We start from the raw sequence: 27,032 nt of genomic DNA, 5'->3' as shown, positions 1-27,032 counted from the left end.
ATAGTTGGTCTTTATTCCAAAACTGACTTGCAAAATGAAGCAAGGACACTATTCAAAAACAGCAAAACATTTTGGTTTTGTTTCCAAGACACTCATGAATGGTACTGTGCAGATACGTCTCTCTTTATGGTGAGAACTGAATAATTGAGTTGCAAACATACAAGGACATAGACAGACATCAAAACCACCAAACAAGCAGAGCTAGGGGTACAAGAGCCCTTTGTAAGATAAGTATATTTTATTCATGATAAAATAATCTGATTTTGTGTGCTGGTTTTGGTTGCTAGAGGTGATAATCTATTTCACTAAATGCTGTAGCAGATATTCTTCATGAAGTTTCTTAAAACGAGGACATATATTCTGATGATTAAATCACAGTTTGCATCAGATTTGTATTGGGCTCCATTACCAAATCTATAAACTCTGACTACTGCATAGGTATAAGGGCAAGCACTTCTGATTTATATCAAAGGGATTTTTTTAGGCAGGATCCCTGGGTTTTTTGCTACCAGTATGCTCTCATTTCCTGAATTAGGGGAAAAATATGAAGTTTGTCTCTAATAATGTGGACATTATTCGTAGCTACATGGACAAAGTACAGAATCATTTGTCGAAGGGATCATCTGCAGTGTTTCACTTTGCTACTAGAAAATGTTAAACACAGGTCAGAATCCAAAGGACATTCTCATCCAGTTAATTTATTCAAACAAACATTTCCTTGCTATGAAAAATAAAGACTCTTTGTCAAGTATGCATAGTATTTACATGAAAGAGAAAATTGGGTTTTGACTGAACTATCAGCAAAACAATGATCATTTCAATCACTATTTATGATTCATGACTGAGTTCCATTAGTTTAGGTCTGAACTCATTTGAACACAAAAAGAAACAATTTCTGTAGTATTTGGAGACATCATCTGGTTTTGAGAAGCAATAGAAAAAATAATTTTCTTTCTCTTGCAGCTTGAAGAAACTTAGTATTAAATGGCAATTCAGTAAACTATCAAGAATTTTAAATATGCCATAGTTTATCCATATTAAATTTTTCTGAAGTTACTTTGTTAAACGAGTCTCTACAGACCGAAGAACATTTTATCAGCAATATTAATTTTATGTATTTGTACTTTTTTAAATATGCCATTGGAAAATTAGATATAATCTTACATTTTTGCATGTGATCGTAAAAATGCTGCCTTCACTTACTTAGTCTTTGAGGAGAAGAGAAATTTCATAATGGAGGAAAGTTAATTAGAACTTGTAGGTCATGAATAAATGCCACAGTTTTATTAGCTATTTGAAAGCACTTTTCATAATATATCTGAAATGCTTTCATTGAGCTGTACACTGACACTCTAAACACAGTTCCAATATGTAAACTTTCCACATACAGTAATTTGAACTAGTTCCACATAATATATATACAGGCATTAATTCACAGAGTGGATAGTGTCTGTACATCTGTTAGCCATTAGTCTTTACTTTAATTCATTAGATCTTTATCATTTACCTGAACAACTCATCAGGAACAGGCAAATTGAGACATTAGTTCATTATGTCATCTGCAGAATAGTACAGCCAATAGAAATGTTAACCTCTGTTGTGTATGCCCAGATTCTACTATGAAACATGAGCCCACAAATTTTGGTCCAAAGGTGGAAATGCTTCCAAATTATCCCATTTATTGTGTATTTGGAATTCTAAAATTATTTTGGTGTTAGGAACGTGCAGAGGTTAGTGGGATATGGTATATTCCATTACAAACAATTCCAACTAGCAGACAGGTATTTTTTAATATAAATTGAACTACATTCCCTCAGGTTGCCTTCAAGTAGTGGCCTATTTTATTTTTGACATAGAGTGGTATTGGAGTAGTACAATAAATCTACATGGTCCAGCTGGATACTGTACTTTCTTTTCCCTGATGAGTATCGGTCATAAACTTAAATTAAAGTGATACGATTTCTATTAAAAAGTACTCCTTTTCTTTTTGCGAATACAGACTAACACGGCTGCTACTCTGAAACCTATGATTTCTACTGGTTCAACACCATCTTTTATATTTATATCCATCACTGAGGAAATGAAATTTAGGTGGGATATAAAAAGGTTCCTGATTAGAACACATGCTTAAAATGTTAGCACAAAAGCAATGCAAAATGTATTGTATACATTAATTCTAAGTCATCTTTTCTGCATTTCCTCCGAAGAAGGTTGAGGTAAACCATCAAATAATCTCACTGTGTACCCCAAAAGCATGCAAAGTGTGGACATATAAAAATACAGCTTAAAATATTTATTTTGGTATTTTTGGCTCCAATTCCACAACTGCATTCTTGGGATTATCTCTGCATGGTTGTGTCTGTATAGTGCAGTTGCAAGATAGTGATTTTAGATTCAATTAAGGGTGGTGGCAATGACGCAAAGGAGGCTTTCAGGAAAGAAAATGTTTCAGAGTAAGAAAGTATGGTAGGATTTAATAGAATCATAGAAATGTAGGGCTGGAAGAGACCTTGAGCGGTCATCTAGTCCATCCCCCCCACTGAAGCTAGACCAAGTAAACCTAGACTAGCTAGCCCTGACAGGTGTTTGTCTAAACAGAGCTTAAAAAACCTCTAATGATGGGGATCCCACAGCCTCTTTTGGAAGCCTAATCCCGTGCTAAACTATCCTTATAGTTAGAAAGTTTTTCCTTATATCTAACCTAAATCTCCCTTGCTGCGAAGTATGCTGATTACTTCTTGTCCTACCTCCAGTGGATATGGAGAACAATTGATCACAGCCGTTTAGAACAGTCTGCAATGCATTTGAAAACTGTTTTCAGTTCCCCCTCAATCTACTTTTCTCAATACTAAACAAGCCCAGTTTTTTAAATCTTTCCTCATAGGTCAGGTTTTCTAAACCTTTTATCATTTTTGTTGCTCTCCTCTGGACTCTCTCCAATTTGTCCACATCTTTCTTAAAGTGTGGTGCCCAAAACTAGGCACAGTACTCTAGCTAAGGCCTCACCAGTGTCGAGAAGAGTGGAACAATTAACTCCGATGTTCTCTTATGTATGACATTCCTGTTAATATACCCCAGAATTTTTCACAACTACAAATTGTTGGTTCATATTCAATCTGTGATCTACTATAACCCTATAACTTTTCTGCAGTACTATCCCCTAGCCAGTTATTTCTTATTTTGTAGCTGTACATTTGATTTTTTTCCTTCTTAAGTGTAGTACTTTGTGTTTGTCTTTATTGAATTTCATCTTGTTGATTTCAGACAAATTCTCCAATTTGTCAAGGTCATTTTGAATTCTAATCCTGTCCTCCAAAGTGCTAGGAACCCCTCCCAGCTTAGTGTCATCCATAGATTTTATAAGCAGACTCTCTATTCCGTTTTCCAAGTCACTAATGAAAATACTGAATAGTGCCAGACCCAGGACTGATCCTTACAGGACCCCATTAGATACGCCTGTAGTGGGGCAGTCACCCTGCTCCGGCCCTGAACGGGGTAAAAGCCAGCCCTTGGAGAGGGCTGAGGCTGAGAGCCAATAAGAAAAGTCTGATTGGGAAGGCAGCCACAGCTGTGTCTACGCCCAATTAGGAGACAGCTGGCCCTATAAAAGGGCTGTGAACCAGCAGCTAAGTTAATCTCTCTCTAGCTCTTGAGAGAGAAGGACCTGGCTGCCTAGGAGAGAAGGGAACTTGAGACTGAGCAGTGCTGGGGAAAGGGAGGAGGAGCTGGGGTGCTCCAGCCTAGCAAATCCTGAGGCTGTGGGCCTGGTCAAAGGCCAAAACAGGTACTGGGGTTGCAAAGGTGTGGCCTGTGGTTAGGCAGAGGCAGTAGGTCCAAACCCCCCTTGCCAGTAATGAGTGGTTTACAGACTGCAGTCTGCCCCAGTGAGCAGGGGCTAGATGATGACTGGCAGTAGCCCCTGATGCAAGGGGGTGTTAGAGGGTTGGGGAGACCCAGAGTGTGGGGACATTGTCAGGGGGCAGCACCCCAAGATAAAGGGGCATCAGGGTCTGGGAGGGACACAGGGGCCAGTGGCAGGTAAGGCACCAGCCTGCAGAGGGCACTCCTTATGCTGGAGAGCTAGTTCTCAAAATGACCAGCAGGAGGCGCTGTGCTGGTGAGTCATTGACTTCACTACAACGTCCTCCCATTTTGACTGTAAACCATAGATAACTATTCTGAGTACAGTTTTTCAACTAGTTGTGCACCCACCTTATAGTAATTTCATCTAGACCACATTTCTCTCATTTGCTTATGAGAATATTGTGCTTGACTATGTCAAAAGCCTTAGTAAAATCAAGATACATCACATCTACTGCTTCTTTCCTATCCACTAAATCAGTCATCCAGTCAAAGAAGGAAATTAAGTTGGTTTGACATGGTTTGTTCTTGACAAATCTATGCTGGCTATTACTTATCACCCTACTATCCTCTAGGTACTTACAAATTTATTGTGTGATAATTTGCTCCAGAATGTTTTGAAGGTATTGAAGTTAGGTTGACCGGTCTATAATTCCCTGAGTTCTATTTGTTCCCTTTTTATAGAAAGAAACTGTTTGCCCTTTCCCAGTCCTCTGGGACATCACTCATCCTCCATGATTTCTCAAAGATAATTGCTAACGGTTCTGAGGTTGCTTCAGCTAGTTCTTTAAGTACCCTAGGGTGAATTTGGCAGGCCTTGATGACTTGAATACATCTATCTTATCGATATATTTTAGTTTTTTCTAAATATTCTCTAACATTCTGCCTGTTCTTTGCCCTTTCTGTCTTGTGTTTCTTCCCCCTTGTTGTTGTTCTGTTAAGCACCTCGTCAAAATTAAAATTTTTAGTGAAGACTGAAGCAAAACAGGCATTAAACACTTCAGCCTTCTTGGTATTGTCAGTTATTAGCTCTCCTTCCTGCTAAGTAGTGGACCTACACTTTCCTTTGTTGCCCTTTAGAGGTTTGAGGAAATCTATACTTTCCACAGGATAAACTTGTGGTACATCCCATGAAAATGGAAATAAGAACGGATCCAAATGGTATAATAGATTAATGGATTTCATGAGTTTCACGGTGTGCCACCTATGAAGAAATAGTTGAGACTGAGAAATAAAATAACACTACTTTCCAAAAAATTTTGAATCCTTGGCTTGATATAGTAGTTTAGATTATTTTCTGCACGCTTCTTTGTAAAGGGCTGATGTTTCAATATGGTATAAGAAATAATTAATAAATATTTGTATTACTGTTGTGCCTAAGAGCCCTAGTCCAGGACCAAGACCTTATTGTGCTAGGTACTGTACAAATACAGAACAAATGATGATCCCTGCGCTAAACAGCTTACCATCTAAATAGGTGGGTGGAGGTAGGCAATGAAAGGCTAACATTTCAAGACTGATGCACAGTATGATAGTTAAAGATGAAAATAATAGCTCTCAGACAACTGAAAGCAAAAGAGGCATGGACTCATATCACTGTATTTCTTCTGGCTTGATTTTCTCTTAACCTGTATCTAAAAGGTATCACATAACTAAGGAATCATATGCAAACTGGTAACATGCTGGTCATTGATATTATTGCATGGTATATGTGCAGGTGATATGTGAAAAGTTTTAAATATAGGCTGGAAATATATTCTTAAATGTGTTTGGCAGGTAGGATTTAAGTCATTTCACCCTAGATAAAGGAATGTGGTCCTGCCTGCTTGAACGTGTCTAAACAAAGACACAATGAAAGTACATTTACATAAAAAATAAACAAAGTCATCAAACTAGTGAGAGGAGGGAAATAGCCACTCTATCACAATATGGGAAGGAGACTGCAAAAATTAACATGGTATCAGCTCCCTGGCGGACACAGCAAGGTAAGCCCCTAGGAGGGCTTCCTGACTTGGAAAACAAAGATAAATGTTGAGGCTATTAGCAGAGGTAGAGAGCCATTTTGGCATCTTTTACCTGAAGAGATAAAAGAACCAAGTGCTTTGAGTTCTGTGTTGGATCCTAGTGAGAAAATTAGTCTGAAAAAAAAGACTAAAACCTATTTTTGTTTGCAACAATTTCTCTCAATTCCTTCTGCTTGGTATCACTTAAATATTTGTTCTTTGTTAATAAATTTAATCTTGTCTTATTATACAACCATCTTAGTGTAGTGTTCCAAAGTGAACAGTAAAATCTTCATCTGAACTAATAGGTTGGTGCCATGTACTGTCTCTTTAAAGGACCAGCAAACTCGATACAATTTTCTAAGTGATACAGTGAGACAGGCTGAGCACAGCAGAGGAGATGGTTTTGGGGAGACTTGGGACTGGAGGGGTTGTTGGTGTCACCCTGCAAGGAGTAACCAGGGTGGTGGAAGCCAGGGTGAGGTCACTGTGCTGTAAACTGGCTGCTGGTGTCAGAGCTCTGAGCCAAAGCTGCAAAGCACAGAAGCACCCAGGATTACAAAGCAACCCCTTACTGGTTTGGATGAACCCCAAAAGCATCAGCTTCCACCAATGTCTATGGGAGTTCCAAGAGATCAGCACCACTCAGGATCCAGACAGTCTCTAATAGACTGAGAAATGTCAAAACTTGTGGGATAAGGAACCCTTTACTAATCTGTGAGGGTCTCTAGTGTTATGGTAATGACAGGCTTTGGCAGCTGAATAGATAACTTCTCTAAAGAAGATCAAATGAAAACTGCAGTTGTGTTAAGTTGGATGGAGTTCAATTAAATGCCAGAGTAGGATAAAAACAAATGCCTGGTGCAAGCCTATAATGCTAATGGAATTTATCTTTATACCGTCAACCACTTGCAGAATTTTATCAAGATCTTACATAAAAGATATGGAAACACGGTCTTCCACAGCTGTTCTTTAAAGCATCTATGGTATTTTCTTCCTCCTGCTGATCACTTACAGGCTGGCAGGAATTCTAACTGCGTATAAAGTGCATTTGTCTTCAAACAGAAATAAGTAACACCTGCATATACATCAAGTATTCCCCGCCCCCTCCTTCATGTCAAAGAGGACAGTTGTTGCTGGCACCAACTAGCATTTCTTTGTTAATTGGCTTAGAGTAGGGAGTAAAACATATAGCCCTAATGTTCATTTAAATAGTATCATCAATTTTATGCTATGATTTCTATAGGGACTACATTTTCATGAGATGGTAGGTTATTACATGGAGATTTTGTGACCTTACACTAGTTTAATTTATTGCACTTTAACTCTTTTCCTAGCAGTATCTTTTCCGGGAAAAAAATACAGTAATCATAACAATAAAATAAAAGGAAAGGAGTACTTGTGGCACCTTAGAGACTAACCAATTTATTAGAGCATAAGCTTTCGTGAGCTACAGCTCACTTCATCAGATGCATATCATGGAAACTGCAGCAGACTTTATATATACAGAGAGAATATGAACCAATACCTCCTCCCACCCCACTGTCCTGCTGGTAATAGCTTATCTAAAGTGATCATCAGGTGGGCCATTTCCAGCACAAATCCAGGTTTTCTCACCCTCCACACCCCCACACAAATTCACTCTCCTGCTGGTGATAGCCCATCCAAAGTGACAACTCTTTACAGCCCCACAACCTGAAGCAAATACTCACCAACAACCACATACCACACAACAGAACCACTAACCCAGGAACTTATCCTTGCAACAAAGCCCGTTGCCAATTGTGCCCACATATCTATTCAGGGGACACCATCACAGGGCCTAATAACATCAGCCACACTATCAGAGGCTCGTTCACCTGCACATCCACCAATGTGATATATGCCATCATGTGCCAGCAATGCCCCTCTGCCATGTACATTGGTCAAACTGGACAGTCTCTACGTAAAAGAATAAATGGACACAAATCAGATGTCAAGAATTATAACATTCATAAACCAGTCAGAGAACACTTCAATCTCTCTGGTCAGGCAATCACAGACATGAAGGTCGCTATCTTAAAACAAAAAAACTTCAAATCCAGACTCCAGCGAGAAACTGCTGAATTGGAATTCATTTGCAAATTGGATACTATTAATTTAGGCTTAAATAGAGACTTGAAGTGGCTAAGTCATTATGCAGGGTAGCCTGTTTCCTCTTGTTTTTTCCTACCCCCCCCCCGATGTTCTGGTTTAACTTGGATTTAAACTTGAAGAGTGGTCAGTTTGGATGAGCTATTACCAGCAGGAGAGTGAGTTTGTGTGTGTATGGGGGTGGGGGGGATGTGAGAACCTGGATTTGTGCAGGAAATAGCCCAACTTGATTGTCATGCACATTGTGTAAAGAGTTGTCACTTTGGATGGGCTATCACCAGCAGGAGAGTGAATTTGTGTGGGGGGGTGGAGGGTGAGAAAACCTGGATTTGTGCTGGAAATGGTTTCCTGATGATCACTTTAGATAAGCTATTACCAGCAGGACAGTGGGGTGGGAGGAGGTATTGTTTCATATTCTCTGTGTATATATAAAGTCTGCTGCAGTTTCCACGATATGCATCTGATGAAGTGAGCTGTAGCTCACGAAAGCTTATGCTCTAATAAATTGGTTAGTCTCTAAGGTGCCACAAGTACTCCTTTTCTTTTTGCGAATACAGACTAACACGGCTGTTACTCTGAAACCTAACAATAAAATAAGTTACTCATTTATTTGGACTGACATGCCCTGTTTCTTCTTGCATAAGTAGTCATAATCAACATGTCATGTTATATTTCCTCTTTTTGCTCCAATAATAAAAATAAACAACTCTAATGCAGCCAACACCTTCTCCAGATATATGTATCACTTCCTGGATGAGTCCTTTAGATGAGGAAAAGCCCTAGGAGAAAATGTGCTTGTCAGAGGGGTCAGGTTCCAGGACCTGCATAGAGATGCAGTCCTTTTGTGTGCAGTAAGTCAGTTTTGACTAAGCACTCTGGTGCTCACATCTGGGTACATCCTGAGTCCACTGGGCTTGATATAATTCCACTCTGCTCCACACAAAGTGCTCATGCACTTCATATGCTTCAAATTTACCCCCTTCATAGGGATTTATTGGTAACATAAACAAAAGCCATAAAGCTCAGCCTAAGCTTTCTCCTGAGGTTAGCTAAAGCATGACTGATGTTGACTTAATTTCATCTCAGAGATTAAAACCAATCATATCAGGTTGATGATGAAAGTGAAGATTTTCTCTTTTGGTGATAGACCTAAGCATTTTTCTGTTTACATAAAAACAGAATAATAGAAACTGGAGATGGAGAAAGACCTTTTAGATTATCAAATCTCTCTCTCTGCTGAGACATAACTGTTCCCTATGGTACATTTTCCACTGTTCATATTGTCTAGTTTTAAAAGTCCTAAGTAATGAGACTCCTATCTCTTCCCTTGGGAGATAATTCTGCAGTTTGATACATCATAATCTCAAATGTTTTACCTTATATTTAGCCTAAAATTTCCTTTTCTTAGTTTCATCCCATTACTCATAGTTATAGTCCCTTGGTAGCATTCTACATAATTTCTCTTTGCTTAAAGCATTCAAAATATTCATAAACTTATGTCCTGCCTTAGCAAAGCTATTAGCTCTTTTAGCCTTTCTTCAGAAGTCTGTCCTCCAGCATAATATATATGTATCCGATGAAGTGAGCTGTAGCTCACGAAAGCTTATGCTCAGATAAATGGGTTAGTCTCTAAGGTGCCACAAGTACTCCTTTTCTTTTTGCGAATACAGACTAACACGGCTGCTACTCTGAAACCTGTCAATATATTTTTTGTTGCTCTTCTCTAAACTGCCTGCTATTGTCAATACATTTCTGGTAATGTAATGCCCAGAACTGAATACGATGTTCAAGTACAGCTATACCATAACCATATGTTAACAACTTTACTTCATTGCCTTATGATGTGCTTGGCATACGTAGCCTAAATCTGCATTGGCTGTTTTGTATATCACACGGCAAACTCTTTTATTGCCCACTATCACCCCAGTTTGTTGTAATCATTATTGCTTTCTAGGCTGTCTGCATAAACCAGTATATACTGGGGCCCTCCATTGGGACGCCTGTAAGGTGCCAGTACAGCCCCAGATGAGTAGTTCTGGGCTGGGAGTGGGTGTGGCCATAGTAGCCAGGAGAGGCACTATTGTAGCACATTCCCAGTGCAGCCTTTGCTGGAGGGCCTGATAGAAACTGTAGCTGCTCTCCCTCAGGAACTTTTGTGGGAGGGGAACAGTAACAATACAACCCGCTGACGGAGCGGCCGCCGAATTCCCACCGCTGCTGAGGGCAGATTACCGCCCCAGAGCCCAACATCCTGCCACCCCTTTACCTTTGCCGCCCCGGGCACCTGCTTGGTTCACTGGTGCCTGGAGCCGGCCCTGGGTCTGTACCAGAGACGACTCTTCCCGTTATCGCTAGAACATAGTGGCCCTTGCGGTTGCAAGGAGGTGCAATTTGTACTCTGTGTGCTGGTCCAAATGCCTTGGAAAACTTTGATTTGATTAGTAGTATTGCAGACTATTTCAAGTCTGTACCAACCAGCACTGAAAAATGGGGCTGATCCATTGGTCCTTAATCATATTGACTAATAGGGGACAACTCCTGTGATTAAGGATTATTGATGTGAATAAAGGTTGAAGGATAAGGTCCACTCTTAGATCAAATGTTAGGATTAATGGTACAAGAGCTAAATGTGGGGACCAAAATATGTTTTATAAGGGTCCTCACTACTTGCATTCCCAAGTATGGGGGCATGACATCATATACACAGGAAACCAGTTCTCCATTTGGTCATCTATACAGCTATGTGAAGGAAACATTATTCAACTGTGCTCAAAAATCTAACTAAAATGCAGTTGTGTTTTCCACCCTAAGGAATAGCACAGAGACATGGGCTTGCTATCCGTAAAACATCAAAATGTTAGTTTCCATATGAAACACATTTTTTGTTACTCATCAGTTTAAAGTGGTAAGATAAAATAACCAGAATTACCTGTACTGGAGTGAACTAGCCCCAGGAAGATTCACCTAGGTCATATCCTACAAATGTATAAGAAGCACACATCAAAGTGAGTAGACAGAAAAGCAACCCAAAGTGGACAAAGGAAACCTTTAAAAGATAGTCTCAAAGAGAAACTCCAGCTGCATAGTAGACAAATGCTACCCACTCGCATCAACAGGTGGGGGATATTGATGGAGATGTGGGGACACCCAGTAGTTAGGGAAGGAGGCAGTTGCCAATGACAATAGGTAGTTTCTCCCATGGGAGTCTCTGGCACCCACTGGCCAGCTGGGAGAGGATTGCTGATTGGCCAACATTCCTCAGCTCCTAGGATTTAGCCCTGCGCAGAGGCCATGTGGAGAGCTCTTCTGGCTCCATTCCATCAGCCTGCCCTGCCCACCTGAACTAGGAATGGGAACCAGGTTTGACAGATGCTGTGAGTCTAGATGATTGCCTGTTTAGGGGGGTTAAGAAGGAATTTTTTTTCCCATGGACCAAATTAGCAGAGGACCGGGGAGTTTTTTGCCTTTCTCGCAGCACCTGCAAGCCACAGTGGGTAAACTAGGGATGTGCACGGTACCTAGCTGAGGTACTGGGGTGGTGTTGCTTACTCGTCACAATTCACAGCTGGTTGCCAGTGCAGTTAAGAGAATAAAATGAATGGTTCCCAGAGGCAAAAGATTTGGGATTTTTGGGATGGGCCTTGAGCTCATGTGGTAGGGTGAGACCTTGTGGCCTCTGCGGGCCAAGGTCCCCACCCTGCTGCACCCTCTGTCCCTCCTCCGAGGTGGGAGGATGTAGGACTCGGAGAGAGCTGAGGAGAGCCCACATCACTTTATGGGTTATATGATAAGAAGCTCTGTAATCCTGGCTCCAAGTTATGGGTCATATCATACAGAGCCCTCAAACCCCTGCACTGGAACCAATTAAATGCCTGGTAGACGAGAGTATAGGTGATGGGAAGGCAGTGCCCCTCCCTTGTGCTAAAAGTTTAATAAAAGTTGCGGTCTGCTGCTTAATTCCATGCATGTGTCTGTCCTTGTTTTGTAGCTGTGTCCACATCAATGCACCTAAGGAAACTATAGCTACTGAATGAACTAATTCATTATGAATGGTAAATAATGATGGAATGAAACTGTTTGAAGACAACTTTAATTGGACTTGAAACACCAACTGTGTCTGCCAAACACCACTCACAGTATCGGCTTCATCAACTAAATATCCTGAGTACCCTGCCTGCATCAGGTCAGGACTATCATAATCTCTTTTTGCTAAGATAATACAAAAATTGGGGGAAAAAACAGAAGTTCTAATCTTGTGAAGATTTGGTCATATCACTGAAAGCAATGTCTTAAAATACAGTAAAATGTTCTCAAATTTTTTTCTCCATTTCCATTTAGAGAAATTGCGTTTATGGATTGTAGTTATGCAATAATTATTAGCGATCTCAGACTACATTACATTAAAGAGTATCTTTGATGCACCTCCCTAGTTGGGTTGGGGGCCCTCACCATGCCCAGTTTCCATCACAGGGTTGGCCTAGTACAGGTCACAGCCTCTTTCCTGGTAGTGACCCCACCCTTGGGGGCCTGTTTACTTTACCTCTGGGTGGGGGAAAAGCAAAAGTTTAGGTCAACACAAACTGAGCCCCTCCTGGGGTCAATAACAAGGCAACAAAAAGCCTGAGGCACTAGTTTATTTCAGGGGTGCCTGGGTAGCAGCTTTGCTGGAGTCTTTATGGCTAGTAGCCAGGTCAGACTCTCCCTACAAGCCTTACCCCTGAGGATTGCCAGACTCCTTATAGAGCTGGGCAGTTTCTTGCATGAGGGTTCCTCCTGCCATTCCAAGAGCTACTCTAGTCAATTCCTTCTGAAGATTTCTCCCCTTGTGTACTGCAGCTTCCTCCTTTTATAGCCCTCCTCTCTACCGTGTATGATTGATAGCACCAGAGGGGCAGGGCTATTTTAGCACCCAGTCTCCCAAGCCCCTTCCCTGTCAGTGTAGGGTTTATACACTCCATCACATGGCCCTATTCCTTCAAACACTTATGTACATGCTTAACCGTAGTCAGGTTAGTAGTTCCTTTGCTTTTTAAGGTAAGCATGTGCATAACTACTTGCAGGATTTGAGTCTACGCTCAGAAAATACTCTTTTAAAATTGATTCTCAAGATAAGATCTTCACGCCTGCTCTTAGAAGGGGTTACTGCTAAGATAACTTGTCCAGTCTTTTCAAAGAGCTTCTGTCTGAACTATAGAATTTGCTTTTCTCTCCAGGAAAAAAGAGAATATTTCCTTTCTCAGAGGAAATTCCTAATATAGTAGTGAAATTATCTCAAAAGGCAGACGCACACTCTGAAAGGAACAACCAAACCACTCCCTTAAGTTGTTCTGATATTGAGCAAAACCCTGTTGACACCACTTGGATAGAGAGAAATAGTATATTATCAAACAATATACTTAACATTGGTGAATACATCTATACAAGATAATCAGCTTCAATTCTTGTCTACCTTTAGTTTGTTGAATGCAATGTTTTATAAAATCCTGATTAAAAATACATTCCATGTATGCATTCTTTAGAACTGCACTTCTCAATCAGTGCATAAATAAAGATTAGCTTTGTGTAACCCTAAAAAGGTTCAAAATTCAAGTTAGGATAAACATCCAATAGTTAGATGCTTTTCTAAATCTATTAGGCCTATAAAATTGGTTTGGAAATTCCTTCTGGATTCATCCAGATCTCCCCTGTGCACAACCTGAATACTCAGGCTATGTACAAGAACAAGCATTTGACCCTATAAGATTACTGGAGGAAGAAGTAGAGTAAAAGATTGACTCTGTTAGCCAGTTTAGAAGGAAAAATTGTAGTACTTTAAGGTGATATTAAAACTGTAAGTGACAGTGCCCAGAGAATTCAAACAGGTTAATAATTTTAAACGCTCTTTCTAGCACTCTGATAAGAGATACTGTAATAGAAGGTTACACCATAAGATTGAAATTCTTGAAAATAACCACACAAACTGTAATTTGACTGTACTGGGCTTTGCTGCTGGGGTTAAAGGGGATGATCTCTGTGAAAGTCTTTTCTATTAGAATCCATTTTAGATTAAGAACAACAACAACAAAGCCCCCTTTCCTCTTCAAACATGACAAAAACATTCTAGCAGAAATATCTCAGATAACTCTCTAGTTAAACAAGGATTATTACTCTCAGAGTTTGATCAATTCTCTGACTTCCTTTGTGGTAAAAGATATGGTTATTTCAGAAGTCAGGGACAATACTTGTAGAGTAATAACTCTAGGTCAGAGATGTAAAATAATGTCTTTTAAAACAAGTCTCATATTGGGGGGGAGGAGGAGATAAAATAGTGTTTTCTGCTTAAATTGTACATGGATTTAGGCCTGCATCCTGATTTCAATGAGGCTACCCATGTGTGTAAAGTTAACCATGTATTTAGTGTTAAAACTGTGGTCTAAGGAAAACATTCACGTCACAGTAGTACAGCCACAGAAATTCTCAGTCATCTAGCTGTAATTAGTGCTTTTGGAACACAAGGGCCAGCCACTGTGATGCTAGTAATGATTGCAAGTATCATGGCTGGCTGACATGGAAGTGTAGTGGTACCATCATAGCAGCAAGTACACCTGAGTGCTTTAATTTCTCTCTCTCTCGCACATTAGACAAGAGACAGAGAGAGAGACTGATTATAATTTACTAAGAAATTAAATTATGCTATTAGGACAGGCTTGTCTATTGAGGTCAATGTGAATATTTTGCTGTACACTGTGACACTCTGACTAAATTACTTTATTTGCACTTTTCTGTGTTTAATTGGCCTTTGGTTAATTGTCCTAACACTTGTGGTTTTTATATCCTTTTTTACTAGCAAACGGAGGTCTTTATACAGTGAGCAAACTGAGGACTTTATACAGTGAAGAACAGTAAAGGTTGCATTTATTTTTTGATGTCTCTAGCCCATTTTTTTATTATAAGAACCATAAAAATAAAGCCAAATCATAATAAAATATCAGTTGCACAAGCTATGCTCACTTTTCAGTGTGAACTATATTAGTAGCTTAAATTTTTTGGGTCAAATTTAGTCCCAAGGGAGAGGGAGCAACTTCCTTTGAAGTCAGTGAATGATGTCTTTTTACTCTAAACTGAAATTTGGCCCTTTGTCATCCACAATTCCAACATCTTTTAAGAATACACTAAGGACTAATCCTTTGGCAAATCTAAACTTTAAGAAAATCAAATTTTGGTTTTAAGTTACATGAGTACAAATAGTCTGAACCCATGTTGGATGAAAAATGTAGTTAGGTAGAGACTTAACATAGAAAGGTTTGCCTTGGATTGAAATTCTGAGAATGTAAACCTCCCTGACATGAGAGATATAAAACTGATATTCTGGTATTCCCAGAAAATTCCCTGTAATGTAAATCAAGATCCGTATATGTAATTTGTGGAGACCTATTTCAGAGCATTTTTCCTGCTAATACATATATTTTAATGTACATTTTGAGACTTTATGTGCCTAGCCTTAGACCACATGTTTGGTCATGTGATATTTTGTACATTATTAACAATTAATATTTTGTTATTGGTTGCATTCTCACTACTAGTTATCACAGGCAGAACTGACTGTAGGAGAAGAGTTGAAATCAAACTGAAAACCACAAAGCTACATGTGATGAAGAGGCTGTCATTAGCAGGAATACATTGTGAGGGGAGAGGTAAATGAAGAAAAAAGGGAAACACGGTGGAGGTAAGAGGGGGAGCCTGATTTTGTTGAAAGACATGCTGTAGATGGGCTCTGAGAGCCAAAGTTAATATTTACTAAGTCTAGCACATTCAATAACGTTGGATTTTCTTTAGTGGGGCCACTGTTCCTTTTGTTTGAAGAGAGAGAAGAGCTGTGAATAATGCCTAAGAGCAAAACTAAACCAGAAATAAATGACTTTTTTAATTTGAGACCTTCAACCTCAATTCCAGTTCCCCAGAAGCCATCTTTGACTCCTTCTCTGGCTGTCATCACACAGATGTCAACTGTGGATAAAGATAGCTCTAGAAAGAAACTGATGGAGGAACTGCTACTTAGCAAGGTGAGTTTACAAGCTTCCTTGACATTGGCAGAGGGGAAGTTGGAGGCGATGTCATTCAGACTATCCAATTAAAAGGAATGGATTAGCAGAGACTAGGAGTGACTGCAGATAGCAGCGAACAAGTTAGATAATGGCATAGAGTAAATTTATAAAGTTTGCTGACGATACCAAGCTGGGAGGGGTTGCAAGTGCTTTGGAGGATAGGATTATAATTCATAATGACCTGGAGAAATGATCTGAAGTAAATAGGATAAAATTCAATAAGGACAAATGTGAAGTACTCCACTTAGGAAGGAACAATTAGTTGCACACACCCAAAATGGGAAATGACTGCCTAGGAAGGAGTACTGCGGAAAGGGATCTGGGGGGTCATAGTGGACCACAAACTAAATGAGTCAACATTGTAACACTGTTGTAAAAACAAACATCAGTCTGGGATGTATTAGCAGGAGTGTTGTAAGCAAGACACAAGAAGTAATTCTTCCACTCTACTCCGTGCTGATTAGGCCTCAGCTGGAGTATTGTGTCCAGTTCTGGGCACCACATTTCAGGAAAGATGTGGACAAATTGGAGGAAGTCCAGAGAAGAGCAACAATTATTAAAGGTCTAGAAAACATGTCCTGTGAGGAAAGATTGAAAAAACTGGGTTTGTTTAGACTGGAGAAGAGAAGACTCAGAGAGGACATAACACTTTTCAAGTACATAAAAGGTTGTTACAAGGAGGAGGGACAAATTGTTCTTCTTAACTTCTGAGGATAGGACAAAAAGCAATGGGTTTAAATTGCAGCAAGAGAGGTTTAGGTTGGACATTAGGAAAAACTTCCTAACTGTCGGGATGGTTAAGCACTGGAACAAATTGCCTAGGGAGGCTGTGGAATCTCCATCATTGGAGAGTAAGAGCAGGTTAGACAAACACCTATCAGGGATGGTCTAGAGAATACTCAGTCCTTCCATGAGTGCAAGGGACTGGACTAGATAACCTCTCGAGGTTTCTTCCAGTTCTATGCACATTGTTCAACTTATTCAGTGGAAGCTGCTCGGCTAAATCAGTGATTAAAAGTATTTTGTGTGTGGTGGGAGAGGCATGTTAAATTGCTAATTGTTAAAATGTAAGGGTTAATGGGATCCCAGCATATAAGGGTAATTGGGATCCTAGTGGATAAATATCCTGATCCAGTAATTTTTACGGAAAACTCATTCTGAAAATCATACACACACCCTAAATATTAAAGAACTATGTTCTGTGGAGAAATTATTACCCTCAGTTTGTGCTATGAGGAGATCAGGTGGTAAAGGAGAATGGTGAGAATCTTCATTATCACATTGATGTCAGGGAGTGTGAATGAGTATTAAAGGTTGCCAAGAATATAAAAAGAACTCTTCTATGAAGAGAATGAGATTATCTTCTTTTTTTTATATGAACTCCATGACAAGACTAGGGGAAAGAATTTAGGGAAATCAAACACTTCATGGATGAAGGAACAGAGGACAAGGTATTAACTGTTCCCAGCAAAACTCAGTTACCCACAAGAAGAAATGGTATATTTTCTGAATTCAGATTGCTAATTGTTTGCCTTATTAAAATAAGAGATCTGATCAGGAGACCTTTGGTAGAGACTTCTGATGACTAAATTCTTGTTAAAACTAGGTTGCGCCATTGCCAGCAAGACTTCTCCCTCCTTTAATACATGGTATGTTTAAACTGGTAGAAAGATGTGTTTGATATTTTAATAGATTTATTAGAATTCCCTTTTTTGCATAAATGTAACATTTTATAGTCATTTCTCAAAGAGATGGGCTACTGATAAGTTTGGGGCAGCACATCCCCCTGCCGCTTCTCAGAAGCATAGATGGACTTTTGTATTCCATTGTTTAACCTGAATGCCACTACTGCAGTTAAATTGAAGCAGCTGTGTGGTGTTTAGATGCTGAGTTATTTGGGTTTGTATCTGTATCTACTTTATTCTTTTTTCTACATATTCATATTTTTGGGAGCACTGACAATTTGGTGCTTTTGGAATGCTTTCACCCCCACAGTGTTTCCTTTGTTACCACTGAAGTTTGTTGCTAGTGTGCTGTGCTTCTGCAGAAATCAGCCATGTTGATATGTATGTTTAGTGTAGTATGAAAATAGTAAATAAAAAGGAATTATAAAAAACTCTAAAGATATCTTATTCCATTAGAATATGCATTATATATTTGTTTCTTCTTCTGTGATGAAATGAGAATGCATTATTTATATAATAATTTGCCAGTCTTATTAATTGTTCTTGGTGTAGCATACACTGGTTTTTGCATCAATGAATGCAAAGAACATATGTGAATGAAATATAAAATAAAAATGTGTAACTGAATGAGACCATTTTACTCTAACAGAATTGCAATTTACAAACTTACCAATAATTAAGGTGTAGCACTGATCTGCCAGTTGCCAATAAAGTTACTTATCTATTACTAAATTAAAAACACAGCATTAATTTTATTTAAAGTCACTGCAATTCATTTCTCCAAATTCTACTGAAAACTCTGAGTTGAAACACTCATCACCTTTCCTGTCAAATGCTAACAATAGTTCATAATTGGCTTACTTCACTAACCTCGCGAAGGTCTATGTCAGCAGGAAAGGTTATCAGAGGAATTTGCACAATACCTTCCCCATTACCTTATTTAGTAAATAAATTTGAGAAGTGTTTGTATATGGATTATGTGAGACTAGTGCTTCTATTCCTAGCTGCGCAAAGCCCTTCCAGTCCTCTTTTTCGCAAAGAGCCAAAGAGGAAGGGAAAATAACCTATCGTATCAATTAATGTGGACTGCTTCCAGGTAATCTAAACCATCCTCATGAAGCAACTTACTTTTTTAAATTGGAAAGGCAATTGGAAAGGCAAAATTTCTCTCTCTAGCTCTAAGTATGTTGCAATATAACACATTTATTCAGACTGCTAATTTGCACTGCTTGAAATAGATATTTTATTAACAAAATAAATATCCCAAACTGTATCTTCCCCAGATTATTTGAAATTTTATTCCTCACAAAAATAAACAGGTTTACTGAAATATAAGGAATATTCCAGTATAGATAGCTTTTGCTCAGCTTTTACTCCAACAGCTACAGTGAAAGTCTCTGATTTAAAGCACATTTTATTGTCCAAGGGGACACTAAATAATATACAATTAAGATTTATTATGTTGCTTTTGCATACTTGGTATAACATCCATTTATGTAATATATTAATAGTTACATAAAATAACATTAAACAATTTTTTACTTCAATTTTCATCTCAAATATTTTTCTTCTCTTAAAATATGCTATAACAATAGAATCAGGAAATCAACCCTTTTCTAATCTGCACCATGTATAAAAGGCTAAATTCACTTCCAAGTGGATGTGAAAAACTATACTTTAAACTAAACATCAATCTCAGAATTAGCATGCAAATCAAAAATATATATTGTAATGTAGATGGGTCTTCAATGAATAGTAGATTAAATCTGCTAATTTTATGAGAGTCAAATTATATTGCTAACCCAAGCACAAATAATATATCTGAAATTCATGTTGACCCTCAAACTATGTTCATGCTTAAAATCATGATGGCAGGAAAAATGTGGAAGGCAAGAATAACACTGCTATAAGTATTTGTATTTAAAAAAAAGGCTACTCCATATGTCATTCAAAGCCTAGCAGCTTTGGTTGAAATCACAATTCCTTTTGGTGACATCCATATGGAATAGAAAGTTTTAATATTACTCTTTGCTAAAAGTCATGATCTAATTTCCTGTATGTTACTATCTGAAATAATTGTCAACTCTATTTACTGCTTTATTTCAAAATAAAAATGATGAATGTTATAGGTGAGTTACATTGATGAAATCCCTTCACCTTTGTTCCTGATGTAAAGGAATCTGTATTGTCTGCATCACAACATCATTTATAGTTCTGACAAGAGTAATAATCTTAGCTTAATTGGGGAACGAAGCTTTTCTGGTCCTGAACTGTGAACTGGTTCTTGTTCTATAGCTACTTCTACGTTCATTCACTGGCCTATGAATAAAATGACAATTTCCTAGCACTTTTGGGCTCCTTAATCTCCAAAAGCATACATCAATAATGAGTAGTATTTTCCTCCCCACAAGGTATTCATTACTAGGAGATTTATATGGGCCTTACATTTAGGATTCAGCATGGAGCTAGGAGACTTCATTTTGGGGTTCAACTTAGAACTTATCTAACTCTTTGACTCACATACTCCACCCTGTGATTATCTGTAATATTTCCCTTCCCAGGATACTGCCTGCGATTTACCTATGGAAATGTGACTGGGACTCCCTGCTCCCTACTTGCATCTCAAGGATATTGTGATATTCTCTTAAAATGTTACAATTTTTTAGGGTCCCCACTAAGTGATCCCTCAGATCTGAAAACTTTCCTTCTGTACCCCAGAAGTAGAACTTACACACATTGTCTCTTCTGGGGAAGTATACAACATTGCATATTGGAGTGCTTTGCTGACTCCAGAACAGTGTTTCTCAACTAGCGGTCTGTGGACCTGTGCCAGTCCCTGAGATCTCTCTGACACAGTTTAAGAATGCAGCAAGCTGATCCCTGGTATCAGAAAGGTTGAGAAATACTGCTTTAGAACACACATGCAGCATCAACAACCAGTAGAAGGGTAGCTGGATATGTTGCCTCCACCGCACACCTATCAGCATTCTGAAAGACCTTAGCAAATCATGGAAGGAGGAAGAGATGTGAGCTGGGAGGATGAGGGAGATTAGGGGGAAGTTACAACTCATTTTAAGCCCTGATGGGAGATCACTGGGTCCCAAAACAGAATTACTAAAGGTACAAGTTAGTGAATATGCCATTTTTAATTCAGTATTCTTATTTGTTCCTATCTTTACTTGCTGCTACTTATTACCATTTGTATGAGAATGGAGTAAACAAATGCCCTTGATATTTAAGCTGTAAGGTTTATTTGCTATCATCAGAAAATGAATGTTGTTAATGAAGGGTAAGTAGCAAAAGGCTTGTGCTTGTATTCTGCCTATCAAAACAGTGACTATGCAGCTTTTCCTAATTGCTCCAGTAGGTATTACAAATGAGTTTATTAACATTTCCACTGTACATAAAATAATGCTAATGTAGATAATTGGAAGAGTCCACCAGTAACAACACATCTGAGGGGGTAAATAGTAAAGACAAGTCTGATGATCTTTTGTATGGCTTGTTCTGGGAATTCCCTATTTCTCTGATAAATTTGGGGCAGTTTAGCCCAAGAATGAGGTAAAGACATAAATACCATATGCGGCACTAGCAGAATTAAAGGACCATTTCCAGATTCTGCTGTTTGTAGAAAGGTGGGGCAGAAACTATTTACTCCCCTAAAAATGCTAGTGGCAAATATGAGGGGAAGTGAACCAACCAACAATGTCTCCAAATAGCTCCTCCATCAGCTGAAACAATGTGACCTAAACCAGATGGGGTTCATACAGACTGCTAGAATCAGAGTATTTGCTCTGAAAACCTTTATGAGAATAAACTTTTTTGTGAAATTTTCAATATTTTCAGCTTTTCGGCAGGCCAGATGTACCCTGAACTCTTCTGAACCACTCAAAATGTTTGCATGAACTTTTGGGCAAAAGTTTAAATAGGGTACTTTGGTTAACTGAACCACTTGAGCATTGACTACACAGAGTTTTTACTTAAAATCTCTCATCGTTGCTGTAATATTTGTGCAACTTCACTGAGGTAACTGCTAGACAGAGCACTAGTGCAGACTGGCTGTTGATTTTCCCCCCCCCCACCCATCTCCTCTAACTCTGTGCTGAGCAGCATTACAGAACATGGTGGGGAAAATGCCAGCATCCAGCACGCACGAGCATTCTCACTGCCACTAGCAGTGGTAAAGCAGCGCTGCTGCTACCAGCACCAACGTTAGGAGATTATGAGAGAAATAAAAAGGTTGGCCTAGAGTAGGCAAAGGCTGAGATTTTTCAAAGATGCCTGAAGGATATGGTCAAACAATTAACTGGAACTGGGCATCCAAATCCCCTAGACAGCTTGGAAAATCACAGGGGCAGCCTTTTTTATTTGAAGAAGTAAAATATAATCAAGCAATAATGGGCAAAAGGGAGGGCACTTCCTAGTCATTAACTGGCTGGCTGGAAGAGTTGAGGGAGTAATTGTTTTTATAAACCCAACAGAACACTTCTGTTGCATCTTTATATGAATGTTGCTCTCTACTCCACCTTTTTGTTTGTAATACCTAACTTTTCCTAACAATTAACGTTAGGCCATGTCTACACTTACCCCCGGGGATTGATGCTGCTGCGATTGATGCAGCAGGGTTCAATTTAGCGGGTCTAGTGAAGATCCGGTAAATCCACTAGAGAACGCTCTCCAATCGACTCCGATACTCCACCAGAACAAGAGGAGTAAGGTAAGTTGATGGGAGAGCCTCTCCCATAAACGCGTGGTGTAGACATCACAGCAAGTCAGCCTAAGCTACGTTGACTCCAGCTACGTTATTGACAAAGCTGGAGTAGTGTAACTAAGGTTGACTAACCCCAGTAGTGTAGACCAGGCCTTAGATTCAGTAACTGGCAAAGCAGGACATTGTTTTGAATGATTTAGTACACTTATAAAATTAGGATGCAGATGCTTTCCAACCTAACTGTCAAATGACTGGATAGGATGCCCACAGCATCCAGAAAGTTAAATCAATTTCTAATGACATTTTGCACAAAGATTGTCTGTATCTTGAAGTTTCCTGTCACTTCCTCTGTGTATTCACAGTATGCACACAATAGAAACTTTTAAAACTCTACAGCAGTTAGCTTTTTGTTATAAGAATACTGTAAATGATTCCACTGAATAAACTTCATTCAGGGAACTGAATAGGTTGGGGATGATGGCTGCATTTTTAAAAATTCTTATTGACTGTTCTATATAACATAGAAATCAGTGTATTTTCAGCATTAAATCATGATATAAAACCATCCATAATCTTCATGACATACGCCAACTTTTTTAAATTGGGTGCTTGAATCTGGTGCCCACAGGTCAAGAAGGATGTTGATAGATGAGAGAGGGTTCAGAAAAGAGCCACAAGAATGATTAAGAGCTCAATCTATTTAGCTGAACAAAGAGATGGTTAAGGGGTGACTTGATACAGTCTGTACATATTTACATGGAGAATAAATATAATGGACCAATGGGTGGAAGCTGAAGCTGGACAAATTCAGATTGGAAATAAGGGGTACATTTTTGACAGTGGGGGTAATTAACCATTGGAACAATTCACTGAGGGTCATGATGGATTCTTCATCACTGATGACTTTTAAATCAAGATTGGATGTTTTTCTAAAAAATCCGCTCTATGAACTATTTTGGGGAAATTCTTTGGCTTGTGTTATACCGGAGGTCAGATTAGATTATCACAGTGGTCCCTCTGGCCTTAGAATCTGTGACTCTATGAATCTTTATTTATCACCCTGAATCCCCTCTGAAAATCAGGCCACTGATTTAGGTGCCCAACTATTGATTTAGATGCCTAACTGCCAGCACCCAAATTTGGTAAATAAGGTTTAAATTTTCAAATTCCAATATCATTGTGTTAAAGATCATTACAGCGATTGGCTGTAGGTGCATAAATAAATGATGATGGCTAAGTTTAGGTGAACAATTTCACATTATTTTTGGGATGCTATGTTTTCATAATTTTTCTATTAACCTTTTCCAGCATTATAATTATGGAACAATTTCTTTTTCTAAAACAAAAGAAAAATCTAATTCAAGTATTTCATGATTTTAAAAAAAAAAACTAAGAAGTGATTGACTTTGGACACTTAAGAGTTTAACATCTGAACAAGAAAGGTTTCAATATTTAAGTGGTCAAGTTAAAAAGAGGAAATAGTTGAGACTTGTTTGTTTTCTTGTACTCAATTTGGAGCTCCCTGGTATGCATTTATGAAGCCTATGCAGGATATGAGGGCAAGTTTTCTTTAACTGCATCATGTTTAACCTGAGAATTTAAACTGCTAACCCTTTTCTAGAATGGTTGTTGTTGTAGATCTTACACAATTATATGAATAAACTGCCCTTTTCCTAAATTGTCTTTGTGTATGTTTTCAATTAGATTAAGTTATACATGGATTTCTTATTACATGAAAAATATTACCTACATTATGGCTCAAGTGCTCAAAATGCACATGCAAAAGCGCACTTTTGAAAATTTGGCATGCATGCCATGGATGGAAAAAACTGTATCGGGGTAAATGTAAAGTAATCCATTAATCGGTCTATGGATATAAAGTTCAGGTCTAGATGTCATGCTGGATTGATATATTTTTTTCATTTGAGCTCTAAAATGTTTTTTAAACAAGCGCCTCTAATAACCAGACAGTTCCCTATTGACTATGTATGTAAATAGTCTCATACATATAAATTATTTCAGCTAACATCATTAGTAATTTACTCCTATGGCTTGGCTTGCATTCAGTATTCTGTATTTCACCTGCAACAGTTAAAAACATATCACAAACACCTAAAACTAAGCAAGGAGTTGTATATACACTGGACTTGCTTTAGGTGATTATGATGTTGTCAGCTGTGAAAAGGGAAAGATGGAATCCTGAACTCAAAATTATGCAGGAAAGTCATTTTCAAATATTTGATTTGAAAATTTATCTACTTTTATTACTACTGTGTGCACAGCTCTATGGCATGTTGGCACATGACACAGAATACAACACAACAGACAGTGGCAAAAACCCAATTCAATCATAATCAATAACCCATTAGTGGTATACAGCCAGTGAAATTCATGATCAATAAGGTGTGCTTTACACCATTCTCTGAAGCATTCTGATTCAGGAAAATACTTACACCTCTGCTGAAGTTAAGCACTTTTTATGTGTTCCCATTATATTAGGCATGGTCTTAATGAATAGATTTGGAGACTGAGGCCAGAAGGGCCCCATCATGATCAGTAAGTCTGACCTCCTGCATTACACAAGCCATAGAATTTCACTCAGTAATTCCTGTCTCAAACCCAAATTTTTGCTTGTAGTACAGGGTATCTTTTAGTAAACGTCTACTCTTGATTTAACAACTTCAAATGATGGACAATCCATCACTTCAGTTGATAAATTATTCCAGTGGTAAATTAACCGCACTGTTAAAAATCGGCACCTTAATCAGAAGCTTAACAGTTTTATTGAATTGGGGTCAAGAGTAGGCTTCAGCATTTATTGAGCTCTACAGCCTGAAATGTAGTGTTCTTTTTTAAATGAAGAAGAGCTTGTATTTATTGAACATTACAAAACTCTAACACAAAAAACCCAAGAGCCTGGTGTTGAAAGCAGCCTGCAGCTTCCTGCAAGGCAGAGCCCTGACTTCCAAAATGGAGGATAATCTTTCGTCTTTGGAGCCACACTTCAAATCCTTACACAACATTAGTAGATGATCTACACAGGAGACTGTAATAGCTTCTACCAGCCCTTTGAGGACTCAACAGGGAACTCTTTTGTGCCAGAACCACCAATATCCCTTGTTCCTAAAGGAAGGTAGGAAAAGGAAGCAAGCAGCCAGGGTTAACAGGGTGCACACACCCTCTGGCCTGATTATGGGAGGAGGGAGTGCAGCTGTGGTTGAATCAGAGCCAACTTAGGGAAAGCAGGTGTGTGATATATGGTCTGTTCTTGCTCATTCAAGTAATACAATGTACGTAATATGGCATTCCGCAGGTTGTTCACAGGCTGTCATTAGAGAGGAAGGATTGCCCAGGGGTTAGGATTTCAGCTCTAGATTTGGGATATATGTTTTTAAGTCACAGCTTCACCACAGAGTGCCTGTATGACCTTGGCCAAGTCCCTTAAGGCTATGTCCACAAAGGGACTCTCAGAAGCCAACAAGCTGAGCAGGGATCTTCCTAAGCCAGCAGGAAATGCTGAGGACAGGAGAGGAGCAGGGCCTAGGTCCTGCCCCTCAAAGATAATTAGGTACCTAACACTGAACTGGAGAGAGGTGCCTATTTCTGCTTTGGATTCACCCTCTCCTGGAATTAAGTGCCTAAGCCAGGTCAGTCCTTTCTCATGAAAAAACTGTTTTCAAATACCTGCTCTCTCTGATTTGGAGTAGATCCTTGTTTTTGGTTCCAGATGAGAACCCTGAATATCAGGCTATTGTATTAGGGGGCAGGTCTCTCTGTCTCCTCTGTTGAAGCTATTCTACTCTATAAAATCTTAGTGGAGCAGTAAGGGGAAAAGTTTTTATTTCAAGTTTATTTAGGATTTGATAAACTAGAAACTCAGCAGGGGAATTTTGTCTTACACCCTTTTGGGCTGTTTGGAGTTTTTAAAGGGACATGCTAGATGGGAAACTGAGCCAGGGAATGCCTTCAGCACCACACTAGGTCAACATGGAGTGCTACAGGGCAAGCATGCCCCATGACAGCCATCTATGAACAATATGCATGAAGAGAAGAATAAGAAGAGTCTAGATGGTTAAGAGGACAATATTGTGACAGTATATCCTTTCAGATTTTCAGTAAGACATTCTGACATGCTATAGTAGTTCCATGAATATTAACATGAATGCATATTATAGCTTTCTTACATTGTAATGTATTTTTCTTACTATTTTTACCAGTACTTAGTAACTGTCTTTTTTTCTGATACGGGTTACAAAGTGATCTGAAGACTTTTATTTGACAAAAAGCAATTTTTTTCTTTACAATTATTATTTTCTGTCCAATATTTGGCCAGACCCTTGCCTGGTGTAAATCAGCACAGCTCCATTGACTTTAATGGAGCTACATTTATTTACACCAGCTAGGATTTGGCCAATTGGCTTTACTATTTGTCATGAATCAATAAGATTTTATTGATGACTGTAACTGAAAATATTAAATAAGATGAAGGGAGAAAAAGGTCTATACTAAGAAGCGATACAATTAATAGTTGTGTCCGTGTCTGCACAAGTACACG

At 38.8% G+C, this 27,032-nt stretch overlaps 1 protein-coding gene and 1 long non-coding RNA gene across 7 annotated transcripts in view; one reads left to right on the top strand and one right to left on the bottom strand.

The window, feature by feature from the left end:
• PACRG (parkin coregulated) overlaps positions 1-27,032 on the bottom strand; it is a 496,005-nt gene that overhangs the window by 40,016 nt on the left and 428,957 nt on the right. The window contains exon 6 of one of the 6 annotated variants that reach the window (XM_073337863.1): positions 10,927-10,973. The exons of the other annotated variants lie outside the window; for them this stretch is intronic. Coding sequence (XP_073193964.1) covers positions 10,942-10,973 — 32 coding nt within the window. The 3' untranslated portion in view covers positions 10,927-10,941. The remainder of the gene's footprint in view (positions 1-10,926; positions 10,974-27,032) is intronic. 6 annotated transcript variants of the gene reach the window in all.
• LOC140909178 (uncharacterized) lies at positions 163-19,225 on the top strand. The gene is made up of 6 exons (XR_012158123.1): positions 163-222; positions 11,986-12,180; positions 14,824-14,884; positions 15,560-15,702; positions 15,930-16,039; positions 17,474-19,225. It is a non-coding gene; the product is annotated as an uncharacterized lncRNA (long non-coding RNA).

Source organism: Lepidochelys kempii, chromosome 3 (assembly GCF_965140265.1).
Source record: "Lepidochelys kempii isolate rLepKem1 chromosome 3, rLepKem1.hap2, whole genome shotgun sequence".
NCBI lineage: Eukaryota > Metazoa > Chordata > Testudines > Cheloniidae > Lepidochelys > Lepidochelys kempii.
The sequence above is the reverse complement of the archived record's forward strand: the minus strand, read 5'-3'. Positions and strand labels throughout refer to the sequence as shown.